The sequence below is a fragment of the Pseudophryne corroboree genome, chromosome 3 (assembly GCF_028390025.1).
Source record: "Pseudophryne corroboree isolate aPseCor3 chromosome 3, aPseCor3.hap2, whole genome shotgun sequence".
NCBI classification, from domain to species: Eukaryota; Metazoa; Chordata; class Amphibia; order Anura; family Myobatrachidae; genus Pseudophryne; species Pseudophryne corroboree.
Genome location: NC_086446.1, coordinates 542,255,901 through 542,276,126, shown reverse-complemented (window position 1 = coordinate 542,276,126; position 20,226 = coordinate 542,255,901). Strand labels below are relative to the sequence as shown.

Genomic DNA, 20,226 nt, shown 5'->3' with positions numbered 1-20,226 from the left:
CTTGCTACGGGAGTTATGGGCAGAGCGCATAGACATTGCTTTTCTTCAAGAGACCCATTTTAAAAATCAAGCCTCCCCTAAGTTAGGAAATTATTACTACCCGCAGGTTTTCTGTAACAATAACTCCATTAATAAATCTTTAGGGGTCGCGATCCTATTGGCGCGTCGGGTCCCGATTACAGAGGTCTCTCACCAAATTTTGGATGAAGGTCGATGCCAGGTTGTTAAATGCACAATATATAATCAGGTTTACACTCTTGTTAATATATAAACTCCTAATCAACGCCAAAGACAGTTCTTTACCAGAATTTTGCGACAGATAGAATCCATTAAGGAAGGGCGTCTAATTATGGGAGGCGACTTTAACTGGTCCTTGGATCCTGGGATGGATTGTTCTCCTTCCATAAATAGACGGTTGACACGTGATCACCGTCGGGTGAGCCGCCTTCTTCGTGAGTTTCAATTGATGGACTTATGGAGAACTCAGCATCCGACGGAGAAGGATTACACTTTCTTTTCCTCTCCTCATACTATGTATTCACGCCCTGACTACTTCTTAGTTGAGCATAGATTTCTACACTTATTTCCTTCAAGCACTATTGGGCACATTACATGGTCGGACCATGCCCCGGTGTATATCTCTGTTGCGCTTTCATCCATCCCCCCCACACCATGGTCGTGGAGGTTTAACGACTCATTGACTCGGGTTCCCTGTTTAAAGGCCAAGCTCTCCTCCACCATTTCGGATTATATTGCGACGAATGACACCCCAGATATTAGTGCAGTCATGATTTGGGAAGCACACAAATGTGTGGTTCGAGGTAGATGTATACAGCTTGGCTCTCAGCTCAAGAAGGAGCGTATGGCACGGAGGTTACAGCTTATTGAACGAATAGCGACTTTAGAGGCCTCACACCAGTCCTCCCTTGACCCAGGGGTCTTTCTGGAACTCACTGAGGCCCGTCAAGCCCTTAATAAATTTTTATGGGATAAAACAAAATTGGGAATGACTAAATGTCGCCATAAATTTTACTTGTGGGGCAACAAACCGGGTGCTATGCTCACTAGGGCGTTGAGAGCCCAGAGACTACAGACTTATGTTCACTCTATCCATGAGCCGGGGAGCCGGGTTGCATATACATTGCCTCAGATTGCTCATTCTTTCCAAAACTATTATGAGTCTCTCTACAATCTTATAAAGGATCAAACTCCTCAAGCCACTTCTGATTTGAAGGCTCTGATTCAGGGATACTTAGCGGAGGTTGATTTCCCAAGACTTCCTGAATCGGATCTGGATGCCTTGGATCAGCCCTTTACCATTGAGGAGTTGGAGACAGCCCTGGCAGCTACACCGGCTGGGAAGAGTCCGGGCCCGGATGGCTTCCCAGTCGGATACTATAAAGCCTTTAAACAATCTTTATTACCTCTTTTCCTGAAGGCGTGCAATTCCATCTCTGCCAAGACAGGCTTTTCTCCGCAGACCCTGGAAGCACACATAACTGTGATCCCAAAAGAAGGTAAGGATCCCACCCAGTGTTCGAGCTACCGACCTATTTCTCTCCTGAATTGCGACATCAAACTTTTTGCTAAACTGCTTGCGGGTCGTCTGGGCTGCCTTCTCCCGTCGGTGGTTCATGGAGACCAGGTGGGATTTGTACTGGGTCGGGAGGCTAAAGATAACACTTCCAAAGTTATAGATCTTATCCATCTTGTTCAAAGCGGATCCTCCCATATGGTCCTCTTGTCCACTGACGCGGAGAAGGCCTTTGACAGGATAGACTGGCAGTTCATGGAAGGTCTTCTTGAGCACATGGGTTTGGGTCCGACCTGTCTTAGTCGTATCTTAGCTCTTTATAAGTTACCCTTAGCTAGGGTCCGTGTGAATGGTGCCCTTTCTGCTCCCTTTTTGATCCGGAACGGGATGAGGCAAGGTTGCCCCCTGTCCCCGCTCATATTTGTTCTCTGCATGGAGGCTCTTGCGAGAGCGATTCGGGCTAACCCGAACATTCACGGTGTGTGGGCCGGAAAGCGGGAGCACAAACTGGCACTATATGCGGATGACCTTTTGGCTACTTTGACAGACCCGGTAACTTCGCTTCCTGCTCTTATGCACGAATTCAATAAGTTTAACTTGCTTTCTAATTTCAAGGTAAATTTCACTAAGTCTGTTGCCTTGAATATCTCAACGCCCACAAGGGTAATCGAAGGACTTCGAGATTCATTCCCGTTCCAGTGGCATCCTGCTCAGCTAAAGTACCTAGGAGTTCTATTGACTAAAGATCTTCCTGATTTATATCGGGTAAATTTTCTTCCTCTACTGCATAAGATTACTACAGATCTTAATAAATGGTTGGCATTCCGGCTTACTTGGCTGGGCAGGATTAACACGGTAAAGATGACGATTCTCCCTAAAGTTTTATATCTACTACAAACATTGCCCATAACAGTGCCTACTTCTTTTTTCACTACTCTGCAGGCTTCTGTTGGTTGTTTTATTTGGGGACGGGGGGGACACGACTCTCCCAATTCACACTGACACGTACTCGTAAGGAAGGTGGTCTACAATTACCTCATTTTATTAGCTATTATTATGCTGTGCATCTGTCCAGAATTATCGATATGACCAGATCCCCCTATGCTAAGCAGTGGCCATCAATAGCTGAAGCGACCGCGGGTACTCCTTTACGTATTCTCCCCTGGCTTAAAAAAATCCCATGCATAAAACATCCCACCCTAGATCCGACCCTTAAGATTTGGAAGAAATTTAGGTATTTGGACTCTTTTAATCCGAGCCCCTCCTTGCCGATGCCTTTATTATTTAATCCAGACCTCCCAGCGAATCCCCTCTCCTTGTCTTCGACATCAGCACGGGCTGAAGCAGGTATTTCTCGGTTGAGCCACCTGGTTGGTTCGTCGGGATTCCACCCCTTCGCAGACTTGCAGCGGTCTTATGGTTTACCGCCTAATTCATTTTGGGCGTACCTACAAATTCGACATTATGTTGCTGCAACACCGGCTCGTGCGGTGGGGTGGGGGCCGACGATCTTCGAATCCTTGTGTCTCTCTGAGAGCCTGCTGCGACACCTAGTGTCTTTATTGTACAGACACTGCCTTGCGAGTGCTCCCACTCGACCTATGTCATTCGTTACGGCTTGGCATGAGGATTTGGGTAGGAAGTTGACCCCTGACCAATGGTCTCGTATTTTTCGGTTCACATTTGCTAGTTCACCTTCACTGCAAGTTTTCGAGACACAATACAAAGTGGTCTCGAGATGGTATAGATGCCCAGATCAGGTCCACCACATGTTTCCGAGTGTTCCGGATGTTTGCTGGAGGTGTGGCCGGTCTCGCGGCACTCCTTGCCATATTTGGTGGTCTGGCTTCATTCTGGCAGCAGGTACATACTCTAACCAGGCGTATCACGGGACTCCCTATACCAGAGACACCTGAGTTTTGGTTACTTAACTTGATTGACCTTCCTCTGTCCCAATTTAAAAATTCTCTACTAAGACATTTAATGAATGCTGCTAGGGCGACCATTCCGTGCTTTTGGAGATCTCAGATACAGCCTCCCATTGCTAAATGGTTCCAAAGAATTGATTGCTATATGGCAATGGAAGACTTGACGTCTTCTTCCGACCAGTCTGCATCTCGATTCACAGCCGTCTGGTTGGATTGGCTGGAATTCAAAGAAACGCAGGAATACGCAGCCTTGTTGCGACTCCCCTCCCCTATGACATCCTAGAGCGGCGATGGTGACGGCGATTCTTTTTTTTCTTTTTCTTTTTTTTCTCCTCTCTTCTCTCTTTCTTCTCACCTTCTTTCTTTTTTTCCTGGCTATCCTTTCTGCTTCTTGTATGTTCTATTTTTCGTGTTATTAATACTTGAAGATAATACGGTTTAATGCCTTAAGTTAAGTGGGCTACCAATGTCATATATTGATTTCGTTTGTTGTTTTCTTAGCCTACGGTTAAAATGAAAGCGCTTGCTACGCTAATTCTTGTGTTACATGCAATTCCTTTTGAGCTGTATACTATTGTCTCTTTATTAATAAAAAACACAATTTGCATTAAAAAAAAAAATAGTCCCCAAACAGCACATGATGCAAAGAAAAAAAGAGGTGCACCAAGGTCACTGGATGGCGGTCGCTGGATGGCTAAGCTAAGCGACACAAACACCTCAATATCACAGGAATTATTCGTTCTAATCAATGGTATTATTTATTGCTCCAAATCACTGGAACAAAATGACAAAATCACTAGAATGAAAAGCCAGTATCACAGGAATTATTCGTTCTAATCAATGGTATTATTGGTCCAAATCACTGGAAGAAAATGACAAAATCACTGGAATTAAATGGCAGTAATGTCGGGAATTATATCAAATGGCAGTACCACTGGACATATACGGAATTGTCAGACATGATGGCACTTTAAAAAAAACTTATTTTTTATATGACAACGACAAACCCAATGTCCTAACAATTGGCAGGGCTGATTAAACAAACAGCCAGGGGGAAACTCCTGAATCCAGTTTGTAACCCTGGGTAATAATTTTTATTACCCGGGATATAATTATAATCTCTAATGCTCCCCTGTAGTGATGTAGATGAGATCCCCCCCCCCCCCAGTGGACCCCCACATGGGAGTCCTTCCCCGTCACGCTGAGGACGCTAAGGGAGTAGAATCCAACCTCTGAACCCGTGCACCTGTAGAGGGTGCAGACTTTCTGCTCTTTCTATGGCCTAGCCTCGTGCAGAAGTAGGCCCTCCCGAATTTTCTCGATCTGGCAGCCCAAGGGGACTGCATCAGAGAAGCAGAGTTACGTCTTCTCACAGGTGGTGCTGCGGAAGGATTTGTATTCAGAGTGTCCCCAAGCGGTGTCTCACCTGCGAAGGGGAGGTCCCTCTTGGATTCGGCGTCTGCATTCCATTGGCGGATCCAGAGACCTCATAGAAACATAGAAACATAGAATTTGACGGCAGATAAGAACCACTTGGCCCATCTAGTCTGCCCCTTTTTTATTTTATCCTTTAGGCAATCTCAACCCTTTTTTAATCTTGATTCTTTGTAAGGATATTCATATGCCTGTCCCAAGCATGTTTAAATTGCCCTACAGTCTTAGCCTCTACCACCTCTGATGGGAGGCTATTCCACTTATCCACTACCCTTTCTGTGAAGTAATTTTTCCTTAAATTTCCCCTGAACCTCCCCCCCTCCAGTCTCAATGTATGCCCTCGAGTTCTAATACTTCTTTTCCTTTGAAGAATGTTTCCCTCCTGAACTTTGTTAAGACCCTTTATATATTTGAAAGTTTCTATCATGTCTCCCCTTTCCCTTCTCTCCTCCAAACTATACATGTTAAGATCTTTTAGCCTTTCCGGGTAAGTTTTGTGATGTAGGCCATGCACCATTTTAGTTGCCCTTCTTTGTACACTCTCTAATGTATTTATATCCTTCTGGAGATAGGGTCTCCAGAACTGGACACAGTATTCCAGATGGGGCCTTACCAATGACCTATACAGTGGCATTATCACTTCTTTTTTCCTGCTACTGATCCCTCTCCCTATGCAACCAAGCATCTGAATTGCCTTTCTCATTGCTTTGTTGCATTGCTTTCCTGCCTTCAAGTCACTTGAAATAGTGACTCCTAAATCTCTTTCCTCCTCAGTAGTTTCCATTATAGTACCCTTGATACTATACTTAGCCTTTGGGTTTTTGAGACCCAAGTGCATGATTTTGCATTTTTTAGCATTAAACTGTAGTTGCCACGTTCTTGACCATTTCTCAAGCCTACCTAGGTCATCAATCATTTGTTTGACCCCTCCCGGTGTGTCTACCCTGTTGCATATCTTTGTATCATCTGCAAAAAGGCATATCTTCCCTTCAATACCATCTGCAATGTCACCAACAAAGATATTAAAGAGAACTGGACCAAGTACAGATCCCTGGGGTACTCCACTGGTAACATTTCCCTCCATAGATTGCACTCCATTAACTACAACTGTCTGTTTCCTATCCTGCATCCAGGTTCTTATCCATTTCACTAATTTATAATCCACCCCCAGGCTTTCAAGTTTATTTAGCAGTCTGTGATGTGGGACAGTGTCAAATGCCTTACTAAAGTCTAGATATGCTACATCTACAGCTCCCCCTTGATCTATTATTTTCATCACAGAGTCAAAAAAGTCAATAAGATTTGTTTGGCATGATCTCCCACCAGTAAATCCATGCTGTTTTGGATCCTGTAAGTTGTTTGATTTAAGATATTCCACTACTCTTTCTTTTAATAGTTTTTCCATTACTTTCCCTACTACTGATGTAAGGCTTACTGGTCTGTAGTTACTTGCTTCTTCCTTGCTTCCACTTTTGTGCAGTGGAACTACATTTGCTCTTTTCCAGTCCTCTGGAATATCACCTGTATTTAGTGACTGGTTAAATAATTCTGTTAAAGGTGTAACCAGGACATCTTTTAGCTCTTTGAGTATCCTTGGGTGTATCCCATCTGGTCCCATTGATTTATCCACTTTTAGTTTTGAAAGTTCTGTTAGGACCTTCTCCTCTGTAAATGTATTTTCATCTACCTTATTTTTATGAATGTCCTTGCAATTTAACTGTGGCCCCATCCCTTCTTCTGTAGTAAATACTGAGCAAAAATAATTATTTAGGTGATCTGCTATTGCCTTGTCTCCCTCCACCAAATGCCCACTCTCTGTCTTAAGTCTTATTATTCCTCCATTTGATTTTCTCCTTTCACTTATATACTTAAAAAAAGTTTTGCCCCCTTTATCTACTGACTGGGCCATTTTCTCCTCAGCTTCTGCCTTTGCACGTCTGATCACTTTCTTAGCATCCTTCCGTCTGTCCAGATACTCCTCTTTGTCGTTATTATTTTGAGTCTGTTTGTATTTCCTAAAAGCCATCTTTTTTGCTTTCACACTAGTTGATACTACTTTTGTGAACCACACTGGCTTCCTTTTCCTGGTGCTTTTCCTAACCATTTTGATACAAAGGTCTGTTACACTTAGTAATACACTTTTAATTTTTTTCCACCTCTCCTGCACCCCTTCCAAGTTTCTCCAGTCTGCCAATGAATCACTTAAACATCTCCCCATTTTAGCAAAGTCTGCATTTCTAAAATCCAACACCTTTGTTTTTGTGTGAGAGGAGTTGGATCCTGTCTTTATACTAAACCATACTGCTTGATGATCACTGGATCCCAGGTGCTCACCCACATATATATCAGATATCCTTTCACCATTTGTAAGAATTAGATCTAATATTGAGTCTTTGCGAGTGGGCTCCCTCACCAATTGCTTGAGAGATGCTCCCTGTAAGGAATGTAGAAATTTGCCACTTGTAGCTGAACTTGCAAAAGATTCCTCCCAATTTACATCAGGTAAATTAAAGTCTCCCATGATTATGACTTCTCCCTTAAAAGCCATTTTAGAGATGTCCAACAATAGGTTCCTGTCCAAATCCTGCCCCTGGCCTGGTGGTCTATAGATCACCCCAATGCGAATAATGTCCTTCTTCCCAGTTTCTATGGTGACCCAAAGGGCCTCAGTTTTGGCTTCAATATTTTGTATTAAAGTGGCATTTATGCTTTTTTTCACATACATTGCTACCCCTCCTCCTATTCTTCCTATTCTATCTTTCCTAAATAAATTGTATCCTGGTATAGTTAAGTCCCAGTCATGATTCTCATTGCACCAAGACTCTGTAATTGCCACAAAATCCAGGTTATCCCTTGTCATTATCGCAATTAGCTCTGGAATTTTGTCTCCTAAGCTCCTAGCATTTGCAGACATAGCTTTAAAAAATGTTTCTGTGCATTTGTTATTAGTAGCCAAGTCCAGAGCGTACAAAATAAATGACAAGTTTAAAGTTGAAATTACCTGTTTGGGGATGTTGCTCAGTATTTGTTTTCTTTTACTAATCAGTAATCATACTCTGTCCTTTACACCATGACTATACCTTACTAAATATAAAGACATAGTACACCTGACCACAATGGGTTAATGTTCAAAAGAGGTAATCACCAGTTAGTATGCAATACTAAACTGTTTCACTGAGCAACTTCCCCACACATGCAATGACATTTTCAAGAAATCATTACATAAAGAAACATACATAAGTTTGCATAAGAGAGAACTGTAGTGAGCAGATTGGGGATGCCTTTTCTTCGGTTTTGTAAAAACGGATGATATGCATAAGATGAATTACATACTTTTGAGCATTAAGGCAGTCCTTTTGTGGTAGTGTTGGTGTGTTGATGTTTTCCTTCTGCGAGCCGCTACTGCCATGGAGGATGCTCTAGAATTCATCAGCCCAATGTCCCTCATGGCTTTCACCATGAATTTAGCCGAATCCTTTATGTGACCTAGAATCAAGACAACATCATCCCTATGGATTGGATCAAGGTCTTCTATTAAATTGTCTGACCATTTTAACATAGCCCTAGCTACCCACGTGCATGCAATAGTGGGCCTAAGGGCGGCTCCAGTAGCCGTGTAAATGGATTTTAGGGTTGTCTCTATTTCGCGGTCAGTCGGTTCCTTTAACGAGGCCGAGCCTGGTACAGGTAATGTAATTACCCCTGATGGCCTGGACACCGAAATGTCCATTATGGAAGGAATCTCCCATCTCCTTCTATCCTCCTCAGGAAAGGGATACGTCTTAAGTATTTTATTGGGGATGTGAAAAACCTCTTCTGGGTTTAACCAGGATCTTTCAAATAGGGTATTCAACACTTCCGAAACCGGGAATGTCACTAATGTTTGCAGTTAGCATACAAGAATTTTCCTCTATTTGTATAGGTATTTCTAACACATCCCTAATGGCATTGATAAATTGCTGAATTTTATATTCCAATCTATCATAATGCCCCCCTCTAACTTCTGTGTCGATCCCTGTGTCGGCATCAATGTCCGCGTTGGCCTGCAAGACCTGTGTATCAGGAGCTGAGGGGGTCCTAGATGAAATGGACTGATCCATATCTAGAGCATTCTTCGTAGCTTTTTTCCAGCAACTTAATAGAGTATGCCCTAATTGACTCTGAGGAATCTTATTTCCTAGGCTATCCAGCCATTCTGTCTCCATCCTAATGGGATGAAACCACTCAAGGCAATCCTGAGTACCTCGTACAGACTCCTCTGAGGAAGACACCTCCACAACCTCCAAAACATTTTGTTCTGACATGACACTGACCAGTGATACTGAGCACTGTTCAGGATACTTGAAGTGACACGGAGCTGCAAAATACAGCAATGGCCTACTGTACTGTACTACTATATATACTGGTGGTCACCAAAATGCTGCACTGTACTACTATATACTGCTCACAAGCACAGATATGGATACTTGAAGTGACACGGAGCTGCAAGATACAGCAATGGCCTACTGTACTGTACTACTATATATACTGGTGGTCACCAAAATGCTGCAATGTACTACTATATACTGCTCACAAGCACAGATATGGATACTTGAAGTGACACGGAGCTGCAAGATACAGCAATGGCCTACTGTACTGTACTACTATATATACTGGTGGTCACCAAAATGCTGCACTGTAATACTATATACTGCTCACAACAATGCAGCACAGATATGGATACTTGAAGTGACACGGAGCTGCAAGATACAGCAATGGCCTACTGTACTGTACTACTATATATACTGGTGGTCACCAAAATGCTGCACTGTACTACTATATACTGCTCACAAGCACAGATATGGATACTTGAAGTGACACGGAGCTGCATGATATAGCAATGGCCTACTGTACTACTATATATACTGGTGGTCACCAAAATGCTGCACTGTACTACTATATACTGCTCACAAGCACAGATATGGATACTTGAAGGGACACGGAGCTGCAAGATACAGCAATGGCCTACTGTACTGTACTACTATATATACTGGTGGTCACCAAAATGCTGCACTGCACTACTATATACTGCTCACAAGCACAGATATGGATACCTGAAGTGACACGGAGCTGCAAGATACAGCAATGGCCTACTGTACTGTACTACTATATATACTGGTGGTCACCAAAATGCTGCACTGTACTACTATATACTGCTCACAACAATGCAGCACAGATATTGATACTTGAAGTGACACGGAGCTGCAAGATACAGCAATAGCCTACTGTACTACTATATATACTGGTGGTCACCAAAATGCTGCACTGTACTACTATATACTGCTCACAAGCACAGATATGGATACTTGAAGTGACACGGAGCTGCAAGATACAGCAATGGCCTACTGTACTGTACTACTATATATACTGGTGGTCACCAAAATGCTGCATTGTACTACTATATACTGCTCACCACAATGCAGCACAGATATGGATACTTGAAGTGACACAGAGCTGCAAGATACAGCAATGGCCTACTGTACTGTACTACTATATATACTGGTGGTCACCAAAATGCTGCACGGTACTACTATATACTGCTCACAAGCACAGATATGGATACTTGAAGTGACATGGAGCTGCAAGATACAGCAATGGCCTACTGTACTGTACTACTATATATACACTGGTTGTCACCAAAATGCTGCACTGTACTACTATATACTGCTCACAACAATGCAGCACAGATATGGATACTTGAAGTGACACGGAGCTGCAAGATACTGCAATGGCCTACTGTACTGTACTACTATATATACTGGTGGTCACCAAAATGCTGCACTGTACTACTATATACTGCTCACAAGCACAGATATGGATACTTGAAGTGACACAGAGCTGCAAGATACAGCAATGGCCTACTGTACTGTACTACTATATATACTGGTGGTCACCAAAATGCTGCACTGTACTACTATATACTACTCACAACATTGCAGCACAGATATGGATACTTGAAGTGACACGGAGCTGCAAGATACAGCAATGGCCTACTGTACTGTACTACTATATACTGGTGGTCACCAAAATGCTGCACTGTACTACTATATAGTATATACTGGTCACACAACAATGCAGCAGATATTGAGCACTGATCAGGATACTGTCTAGAACGGAGTCTGACACAGAGCTGCAAGATACAGCAATGGCCTACTGTACTGTACTACTATAATATACTGGTGGTCACCACAATGCAGCACACTGAGCACAGATATTTGCAGCACACTGAGCACAGATGTTGAGCTTTTCAGGCAGAGAACGTAGCCATGTCCTCTCCGCTCAATCTCCAATGCACGAGTGAAAATGGCGGCGACGCGCGGCTCTTTATATGGAATATGAATCTCGCGAGAATCCAACAGCGGGATGATGACGTGCGGCCTCGTTCGCGTTAACCGAGCAAGGCGGGAAGATCTCGACGAACCAAACCCGCTCATCTCTAATTTTAATATAAAGATCTACACTGAGATGTTCTCAAATAGACTTGATCCACTGATTCCATACCTGGCATAACAAGAACAAGTTAGGTTTGTACTTGGTAGACAGGCTCCAGATGATACTCAGGGAGTCTGCAACATCTTACATGTATGCACCTCAATAAATACACCTCTCATACTGCTCTCAATAGACAAAAGCCTTTGACAGGCTACACGGACTACAGAGATGAGGTTCTGGGCAGGTTCAGGATTGGTGGTACATTTTTAGGCTCCAATTTGGTGCTGTATTTAAAATCCACTGCAAGAATATTTCTCAATGGTCTTTTATCATCCTTATTTTTCTATTACCAATGGCACTCATCAGAGGTTTCCCATAAAGCCCGATTTTTATGTACCTCGCAGAAAGAGATTTAACAAAGGTAAGTTCTTACCATAAATCTCCTTATATAGCATAGATATTCCGCAGTGCTTTTACAGAGAATATTTTGTCCATTGACATTAGTCCTTGCCCCAGTGGAGTTTACAGTCTATATTCCCTACCACATGCACACGTACACACTAGGGTTAATTTTGTTGGGAGCCAATTTACCTAACAATATATTTTGGGATTGTGGAAAGAAACCCGTGCAAGAGTATACAAACTCCACACAGTTAGGGCCATGGTGGGAATTAAACCTATGACCTCAGCGCTGTGAGGCAGAAATACTAACCATTACACCAAACTTATTGTCAAAATAATGCAAATTGGGTGGTTGTTCTGGAACAAGGAAAGGTCTTTACCTGGATTATGATTTGAGCCTTAGGGCCATTTCACACATGCCGGTTTTCACCAGGCAGCAAAAAGCCACACAGTTTTTGTCCGTGTACTTTTTTTAAATTAAGCACTACAGCAGAAGATAGCAGCTTTCAGACGGCATGGTCCAGCCGTCCATATCCACTAACTTGGACGGTTGATGCCCAGCTGCTGTTACTGCTTCAGTGACTGTGGCTGCACATGCCCAGATCCGTTAACAACACGGCACAAAGCCGTTCCATGTGAAAGGATCTAAAGCACATGCAAAAACCAGGTGGCTTTTTGGCGCCCGTTGAAAACCGGCGTGTATAAAATTGCCCTTTATGTTCTCCTACAGACCACTATCAGAGACTCCTTCTTTGATGAAATTACCAGCCGGTAAAGTAATACATAAGCATAAGGATGTTCCTCATTTTGCTGCAACAGACTTGGCTGCCACACAGAGTATCAGAGCGAAATTAACTGGGAAAGGTAATTTACTGGATGCGGCACTTGTACCTAGTGGGGAATGTGATCACACTTTGAATCTGTTTTCTTATACACTGCTAGTATCCATACTGAATAACTGCCTGCAAGTGTGTGTCACCTTACCACTTATGCAGCTACAGTATATTGACTGTTTTAAGACCTGATTGTGTGGAACGTTCAGTGTTATTTGGATACCTGAGGGCTGGGAAACTAGTCTCTATTATTTAAAGGCTTTACAGACTGGACTCCAGTCATTCATTTCTATGAACGGACACTCTGAGATAACTACAAGTTGAGATTCATAAGATCTGTATTTACCGGAGTCATCATTAATTTATTTGAGACGGTTTTATAATTTTTGGCCTTGTACCTATCTTACCCATTTATTGTGTATATACAGATGTAGCCACCTTTATCTTGACTGTTTCTCCGCCGAGACGGGCGTCTAGCCACGCTAATGCGATAGCTGAGTTTCATCACAGGCAGGCGCGTTGAGACGATCTAGATACTCATCATGCATTACACATCTCCACCACTGTGTCGCTAATGCTCCACTAATCCAGTACTTTCGATCGTACAGTATAGCGGCGGATTGATCTACAGCTCTGGCAATACTGTAGGCGTAACGGGAGGCGGTGGAAAAAAGTATGGAGTACTGTACAGTATGTGTATGGAGACGCAACTACAGTAATTGTGTAAAAGGAAGAATGTACAGTACAATGTATAAACACCGTGCTTTTAAAATATATGAGCGTCTGAGTTCGCTAATGCATAATGGGAATGGAGGACTAGCAAATGCGAGCGTCCGAGTCCTCTAAGGCATAAACCAACAGCAATGGGGCGGGGGCCGGGCGCTGTTTGCAGTACTTTCACACATGAAATTGGAAATCTCTCATGAGGCGTCGTGGGCTAGGGGTGAAGGCTCCCACCTCCCTCGCTGGGAGTCCAGGGTTCGAGACCTGATGTGCTTTCTTTCTTTTTTTTTTTTTTTTCTGTAATAATGCACTGTATTATTTTATTTACATTGTAAGACAGTCAATGGAAGGATGCACACAGGTTTCACATAAATCAAAGTACATCTGCAGGAGCGATTCTTTACGCTAAATGCAACCTACAGTACAGTACGGTACTGTAAGTGAGCAAAATAGTACTACAGTGGGCGTTTGTGTATTGCACATGACCTGCATTCCCTCCCTGTCTACTGCATGATCTGTGCAGGCTCCCATGGGGGAAGGGCAACAGGCTAGCAGGAGGCGGAGGAAAACACCGTGCTTTACAAATGCGAGCGTCCGAGTCCTCTAAGGCATAAACCAACAGCAATGGGGCGGGGGCCGGGCGCTGTTTGCAGTACTTTCACACATGAAATTGGAAATCTCTCATGAGGCGTCGTGGGCTAGGGGTGAAGGCTCCCACCTCCCTCGCTGGGAGTCCAGGGTTCGAGACCTGATGTGCTTTCTTTCTTTTTTTTTTTTTTTCTGTAATAATGCACTGTATTATTTTATTTACATTGTAAGACAGTCAATGGAAGGATGCACACAGGTTTTACATAAATCAAAGTACATCTGCAGGAGCGATTCTTTACGCTAAATGCACCTAAACAGCGGGAATGAAATGAGTGTATTCTGACGCTACCAACTGAGCAAAACAGTACTGTACAGTAGATCTTCAGCGTTTGTGTATTGCACAGGACCTGAATTTCCTCCCTGTGCAGGCCCCCAGGGGGGAAGGGCGATGGGGGTAGGGGGGAGACGATGGAAAATACTGTGCCTTTGAAATGCAATTACATGAGCGTCCGAGTACACTACGGCATACTGTAAACCAACACCAATGGGAAGGAAGTGCCAACCTTATTTTTAATGTGTTCCCGTGACATTCACTTTAAAAAAAAAAAAATTATCTCCAATACAGTACATCCAATGGAAGGATGCACACAGGTTTCACATAAATCAAAGTACATCTGCAGGAGCGATTCTTTACGCTAAATGCAACCTACAGTACAGTACGGTACTGTAAGTGAGCAAAATAGTACTACAGTGGGCGTTTGTGTATTGCACATGACCTGCATTCCCTCCCTGTCTACTGCATGATCTGTGCAGGCTCCCATGGGGGAAGGGCAACAGGCTAGCAGGAGGCGGAGGAAAACACCGTGCTTTACAAATGCGAGCGTCCGAGTCCTCTAAGGCATAAACCAACAGCAATGGGGCGGGGGCCGGGCGCTGTTTGCAGTACTTTCACACATGAAATTGGAAATCTCTCATGAGGCGTCGTGGGCTAGGGGTGAAGGCTCCCACCTCCCTCGCTGGGAGTCCAGGGTTCGAGACCTGATGTGCTTTCTTTCTTTTTTTTTTTTTTTTCTGTAATAATGCACTGTATTATTTTATTTACATTGTAAGACAGTCAATGGAAGGATGCACACAGGTTTCACATAAATCAAAGTACATCTGCAGGAGCGATTCTTTACGCTAAATGCACCTAAACAGCGGGAATGAAATGAGTGTATTCTGACGCTACCAACTGAGCAAAACAGTACTGTACAGTAGATCTTCAGCGTTTGTGTATTGCACAGGACCTGAATTTCCTCCCTGTGCAGGCCCCCAGGGGGGAAGGGCGATGGGGGTAGGGGGGAGACGATGGAAAATACTGTGCCTTTGAAATGCAATTACATGAGCGTCCGAGTACACTACGGCATACTGTAAACCAACACCAATGGGAAGGAAGTGCCAACCTTATTTTTAATGTGTTCCCGTGACATTCACTTTAAAAAAAAAAAAATTATCTCCAATACAGTACATCCAATGGAAGGATGCACACAGGTTTCACATAAATCAAAGTACATCTGCAGGAGCGATTCTTTACGCTAAATGCAACCTACAGTACAGTACGGTACTGTAAGTGAGCAAAATAGTACTACAGTGGGCGTTTGTGTATTGCACATGACCTGCATTCCCTCCCTGTCTACTGCATGATCTGTGCAGGCTCCCATGGGGGAAGGGCAACAGGCTAGCAGGAGGCGGAGGAAAACACCGTGCTTTACAAATGCGAGCGTCCGAGTCCTCTAAGGCATAAACCAACAGCAATGGGGCGGGGGCCGGGCGCTGTTTGCAGTACTTTCACACATGAAACAGATACAGTACAGTAAATAACCCTCCTTGGAAGTGCATGGGCCCTGTGAGACTTACAGTAGTGTACAGCATAAGGGTCGACTGACATGATGTACAAGCATTACATACAGTACATGTCAGTACTGTATGTAAATTCTTCAATTATTGCCTAACAACAATGCTGCTTACTGTATATTAAATACTGTAGGCCTAGAAATGTGCATCTCAATATAGTAGTTAAAAACACAGGGGCCTATGTGGATAAGCGAGTTCTATGCACACTAAAAATGGCCACCGACCGTGAACCCCCAGCACGTGGCAGCGCTCGGATATGTAGTGAGATACAATATGGCATACATTTCACAGTTCAGGGGGCAATGCTGAAGGAGCGTCACAATCCCCTAGCTCAATTACATTGGGATAAGCGAGGTCTATGCACATTACGGTATACCGAGCTGGATCGCTTAGCAACCTGACAAAATGGCCGCCGACCGTGAACTCCCAGCACGTGGCAGCGCTCGGATATGTAGTGAGATACAATATGGCATACATTTCACAGTTCAGGGGGCAATGCTGAAGGAGCGTCACAATCCCCTAGCCAAAATACACAGGGGAGGGATAAGCTACTGTAGGATTGCATACAGTATTACGGTACACCGGACTCAATCGCATAGCACACTGTCAAAACGACCACTACCCATGAACCCCCACCTCCTGAACCCCCACCTCGTGGCAGGCAGCAGTTGGGTATGGAATGAGAAATGGCATAAGCTGTGCAGGCTACGGGGCGATGCTGAAGGAGCGTCACAATCCCCTAGCTCAATTACATTGGGATAAGCGAGGTCTATGCACATTACGGTATACCGAGCTGGATCGCTTAGCAACCTGACAAAATGGCCGCCGACCGTGAACTCCCAGCACGTGGCAGCGCTCGGATATGTAGTGAGATACAATATGGCATACTGTACATTTCACAGTTCAGGGGGCAATGCTGAAGGAGCGTCACAATCCCCTAGCTCAATACAGTATCTCACGCTTACAGTATCTTACAGTATACGCTTACAGTATCTGTGTATTTTGGCTAGGGGATTGTGACGCTCCTTCAGCATCGCCCCGTAGCCTGCACAGCTTATGCCATTTCTCATTCCATACCCAACTGCTGCCTGCCACGAGGTGGGGGTGAATAAAAAAAATAATAAAGTGTGAAAAAAACTACAGTAACATGCATTAGTACTTAAGGAATCGAACCCTGGACTCTGAGTATAGGAAGCGAAACACTTCACCACTTCGCCGCAGACAAATGTATAAATCCGTTGGTTTTGATTATGCTGTAATGGCTACGGGATTAAGACGATAACATACTGTAGAAAATTCCTAATCTTGAGAGGCAATAGTGAACTTGTAACACACATCCATTTGCGACAGTGTACACTACTGGTTTTACAGTACTGTGTTTTGTCTGCGGGACTCGGACGCTCACATACAGTATTCATAAAGTATTGTAGATGGATCATATACTGTATGCTGTACTACTGTATTTGCGTCGGTGTCGTACTGTATATACTGTACAGTACTGTATTAAATAATGCAGCGTAATGAGTACAGTATTTGCTGTATGCAGCGTAATGAGACGCCTTAGTAAAGTAGTCCTTATTATGTATGTCAGTATTGTATTTTACGGGAGACCACACGCATGCGCAGTGGTGATTGTAAAAAGCGACATCTGGTGGCTGATCGCAGGTATTACACGTAAAGGTAACGCCAAACGTCAAATGTCTGTCTCCGTGCGATTAGATAGCCTCTCTGTGGCTATGCGCGCCTCGCTACGCCACAGTGCGCTGCGTATGGTCGAACGGGCCAACCGCCGCGGCCACTCAAGATAAAGGTGGCTACATCTGTATACCCGCACCTCCAGCGATCTCGAACTCCATTACATCCCGCCGTATCAGGTTGTTGTTGTTTTTTTTTATTTGGCTTGCTCAGATAACACAATTAACTGCTGTAAATAATTTGATTTGATCAGCAGAGCACAATTCTTCTTTTTCTTTTTAGTAACAATCAGGAGTTTTATATGGAATAGCTGCTGAGCTGGCCGGACCAATCTTGTGAAATATATATTACACTATATTGTAATTCTACTTGTCTACTTGTGTATGTAGTTATACAGCCATTATATTAGCATCTTTTGGTGGTCTCTGTGTGTATGGAAGATGTTGAAGACTACCTGATTATTGTCTGGAACCTGTCTGCCAAGTACAAACTCAACTTGTTCTTGTTGTGCCAGGTATGGAATCAATGGACCAAATCTATTTGCCAACATCTCAGTGAAGATCTTTATATTCAAATTTAATAATGAAAATTGAGTGATTGTTCTGGGACAAGGAAAGGTCTTTGTCTGGTCTATAAGTAGCTACTCCTACAGACCACTATCAGAGGCTTCATTGAAAACAATTGTTGAAATCAAGGTCAACTCCTTCTAAAATTTAATAGAAACGTTGTGTAATACATTCTGTTGGGGATTGATGGTGAGTGATAGGGTCATTTGCAAGATTGTACAGTTCAATATAATAATCATCAAAAGTATTGTCAGTGGATCTGTCACTTTTGCCCTCAATTTGTTAATGGGCTCATTTTCTCTCTCTCTACCTTGTTTCCCCCTCAATTAGCTTTACATTTTTTACCTAAAATATGTTCGTGCAATATATCACATACCATTATTAGCAATGTTGAAGTGTGTTCAGCTCCCTGCACATTGGTAGAGCATTTGTCTTCGTGATAGCTGTAATAATATTATAGAGCCACCCTCGTGTATTTAAAGTGCGTTCCTCCTGTAGTTTACAGGTTGTAATATGCGTTATAGTTTCTATACTCTTATTTTGTGCTTTTCTCTTTTATTGTATTGTATTTCTTATATACCAGTGTTGTTCCTTTTTGCTTCTCTTGTTCTCCACCATCCTTAATATTATTTATTCGGCCATGCTCTTAGAACTTTAGGTATCATTTTTCTGTACTATAATAGTGAACATTTCTTTCGACAAACGCTTCTATACTTTGGCTTTCCTGGATTGCGGAGTCGAGTGAAACTGTACAGAATACAGTATCCTTCAGAAGCATGGAATCCCCACTATGCATGGAAAAACATGGGAATCTCATATTTTGACGTTTTATTCTGTGTAGAACGGTTGCTCTTGCCCTTCAAGTAGGCATTTTGCATGATTTTTTAATTTTTTTACAAATTCTTTTTATTGGGATTTTAATAGAATATACAACAGAGTAAGTAGTAGTATATAAGTCCAGTATGATGGATACAGAATAATAAACTATGGACAATAGACAATAGACAAAAGACGAAAGATATACACAGTAGGAGTATAGAGGGGAAGGGAAGGGGGGCGGAAAATGGGGCATAAGGCAGACACATAAGGCAAGCTTAGGTGAGTGCCATATAACAATACCATATTGTGAATGAGGCGTACAAGATGTATATGATCCAGTATCAACACCATGTAAATTAAAAGACATCAAAACAGAGAATACGAAGCATGCTTTGGAAAGATAAACACAAAATTGCAGACCGACAATGACCATCAGCAAGGGTCTACACTTCTGTGTCCACTGGAATCAAGTGATAGCTCTAGACCAGTCCTGTGAGCCTAGATACTGTTTAAGAAGGAATGAGAGTCATCATCTAGTGATGCTATGTATAAGTCCCATTTGTTATGAACCAATTCAAAGACAGATCTTTATTCAGCAGTAGAGAAAGTATATTGAAATAAAGTGTTTGTAAAAGTCTGGTTTTGAGTTCTTGAATTGAGGGTGCAGATTTTTTAATCCAGTGAATTAATATCAGCTTTTTAGCCATTGTCCGGACAGTTACTATCATTGGTACAAAAAATGAGGAGGCTCTGCCTAGTACCAAGTTGTTAAAGTTGAAAAGTAAACATGCTGCTGGGTCAAGCTGCAATGTCTTGGATTGGGATTCCGGAAACAATCTTTGCTGGGTTCCCTTAAGAAAGTGGTTCTGTTTTCACTCTGCTTGTTAGTATTCATGACAATCTCCACTCATTCTCAGTACTACTCAATGCTGAGGCCATGTAACCCCATCTTCCTTATGAGCTTGACATAAATCTCAAGCCTTGCATTTCTCCACGTAGAAGCAGAAAATACACTGTGTATACCTCCACCACCTAATCTATGAAAACATTATAGCTGTAGACAGATATTTCACCGATAACCTGCAGGCTCCTCACAGTGAAGGCCATCATTACCATGTGGTTGTCCTTGCACAATAGCTATCAGTATAGTAAATGATCAGAAATTAAGATATTTAGTGCACCTGTCATGGGTAGTAGGCATACTGTACTATCACCCAATGGGGCAGATGTATTAAGCCTGGAGAAGGCATAAAGAAGTGATAAAGTGGTGATAAGTGCAAGGTGATAATGTACCAGCCATCAGCTGCAGTATGTAAATTGGCAGTTAGGAGCTGATTGGC

At 43.0% G+C, this 20,226-nt stretch overlaps 1 protein-coding gene across 1 annotated transcript in view; it reads right to left on the bottom strand.

The window, feature by feature from the left end:
- LOC135057334 (uncharacterized) overlaps positions 1–20,226 on the bottom strand; it is a 55,127-nt gene that overhangs the window by 32,107 nt on the left and 2,794 nt on the right. Inside the window, exon 3 of the mRNA XM_063963224.1 lies at positions 8,230–8,382. Within this exon, the coding sequence (XP_063819294.1) occupies positions 8,230–8,356 (127 nt within the window). The 5' untranslated portion in view covers positions 8,357–8,382. The remainder of the gene's footprint in view (positions 1–8,229; positions 8,383–20,226) is intronic.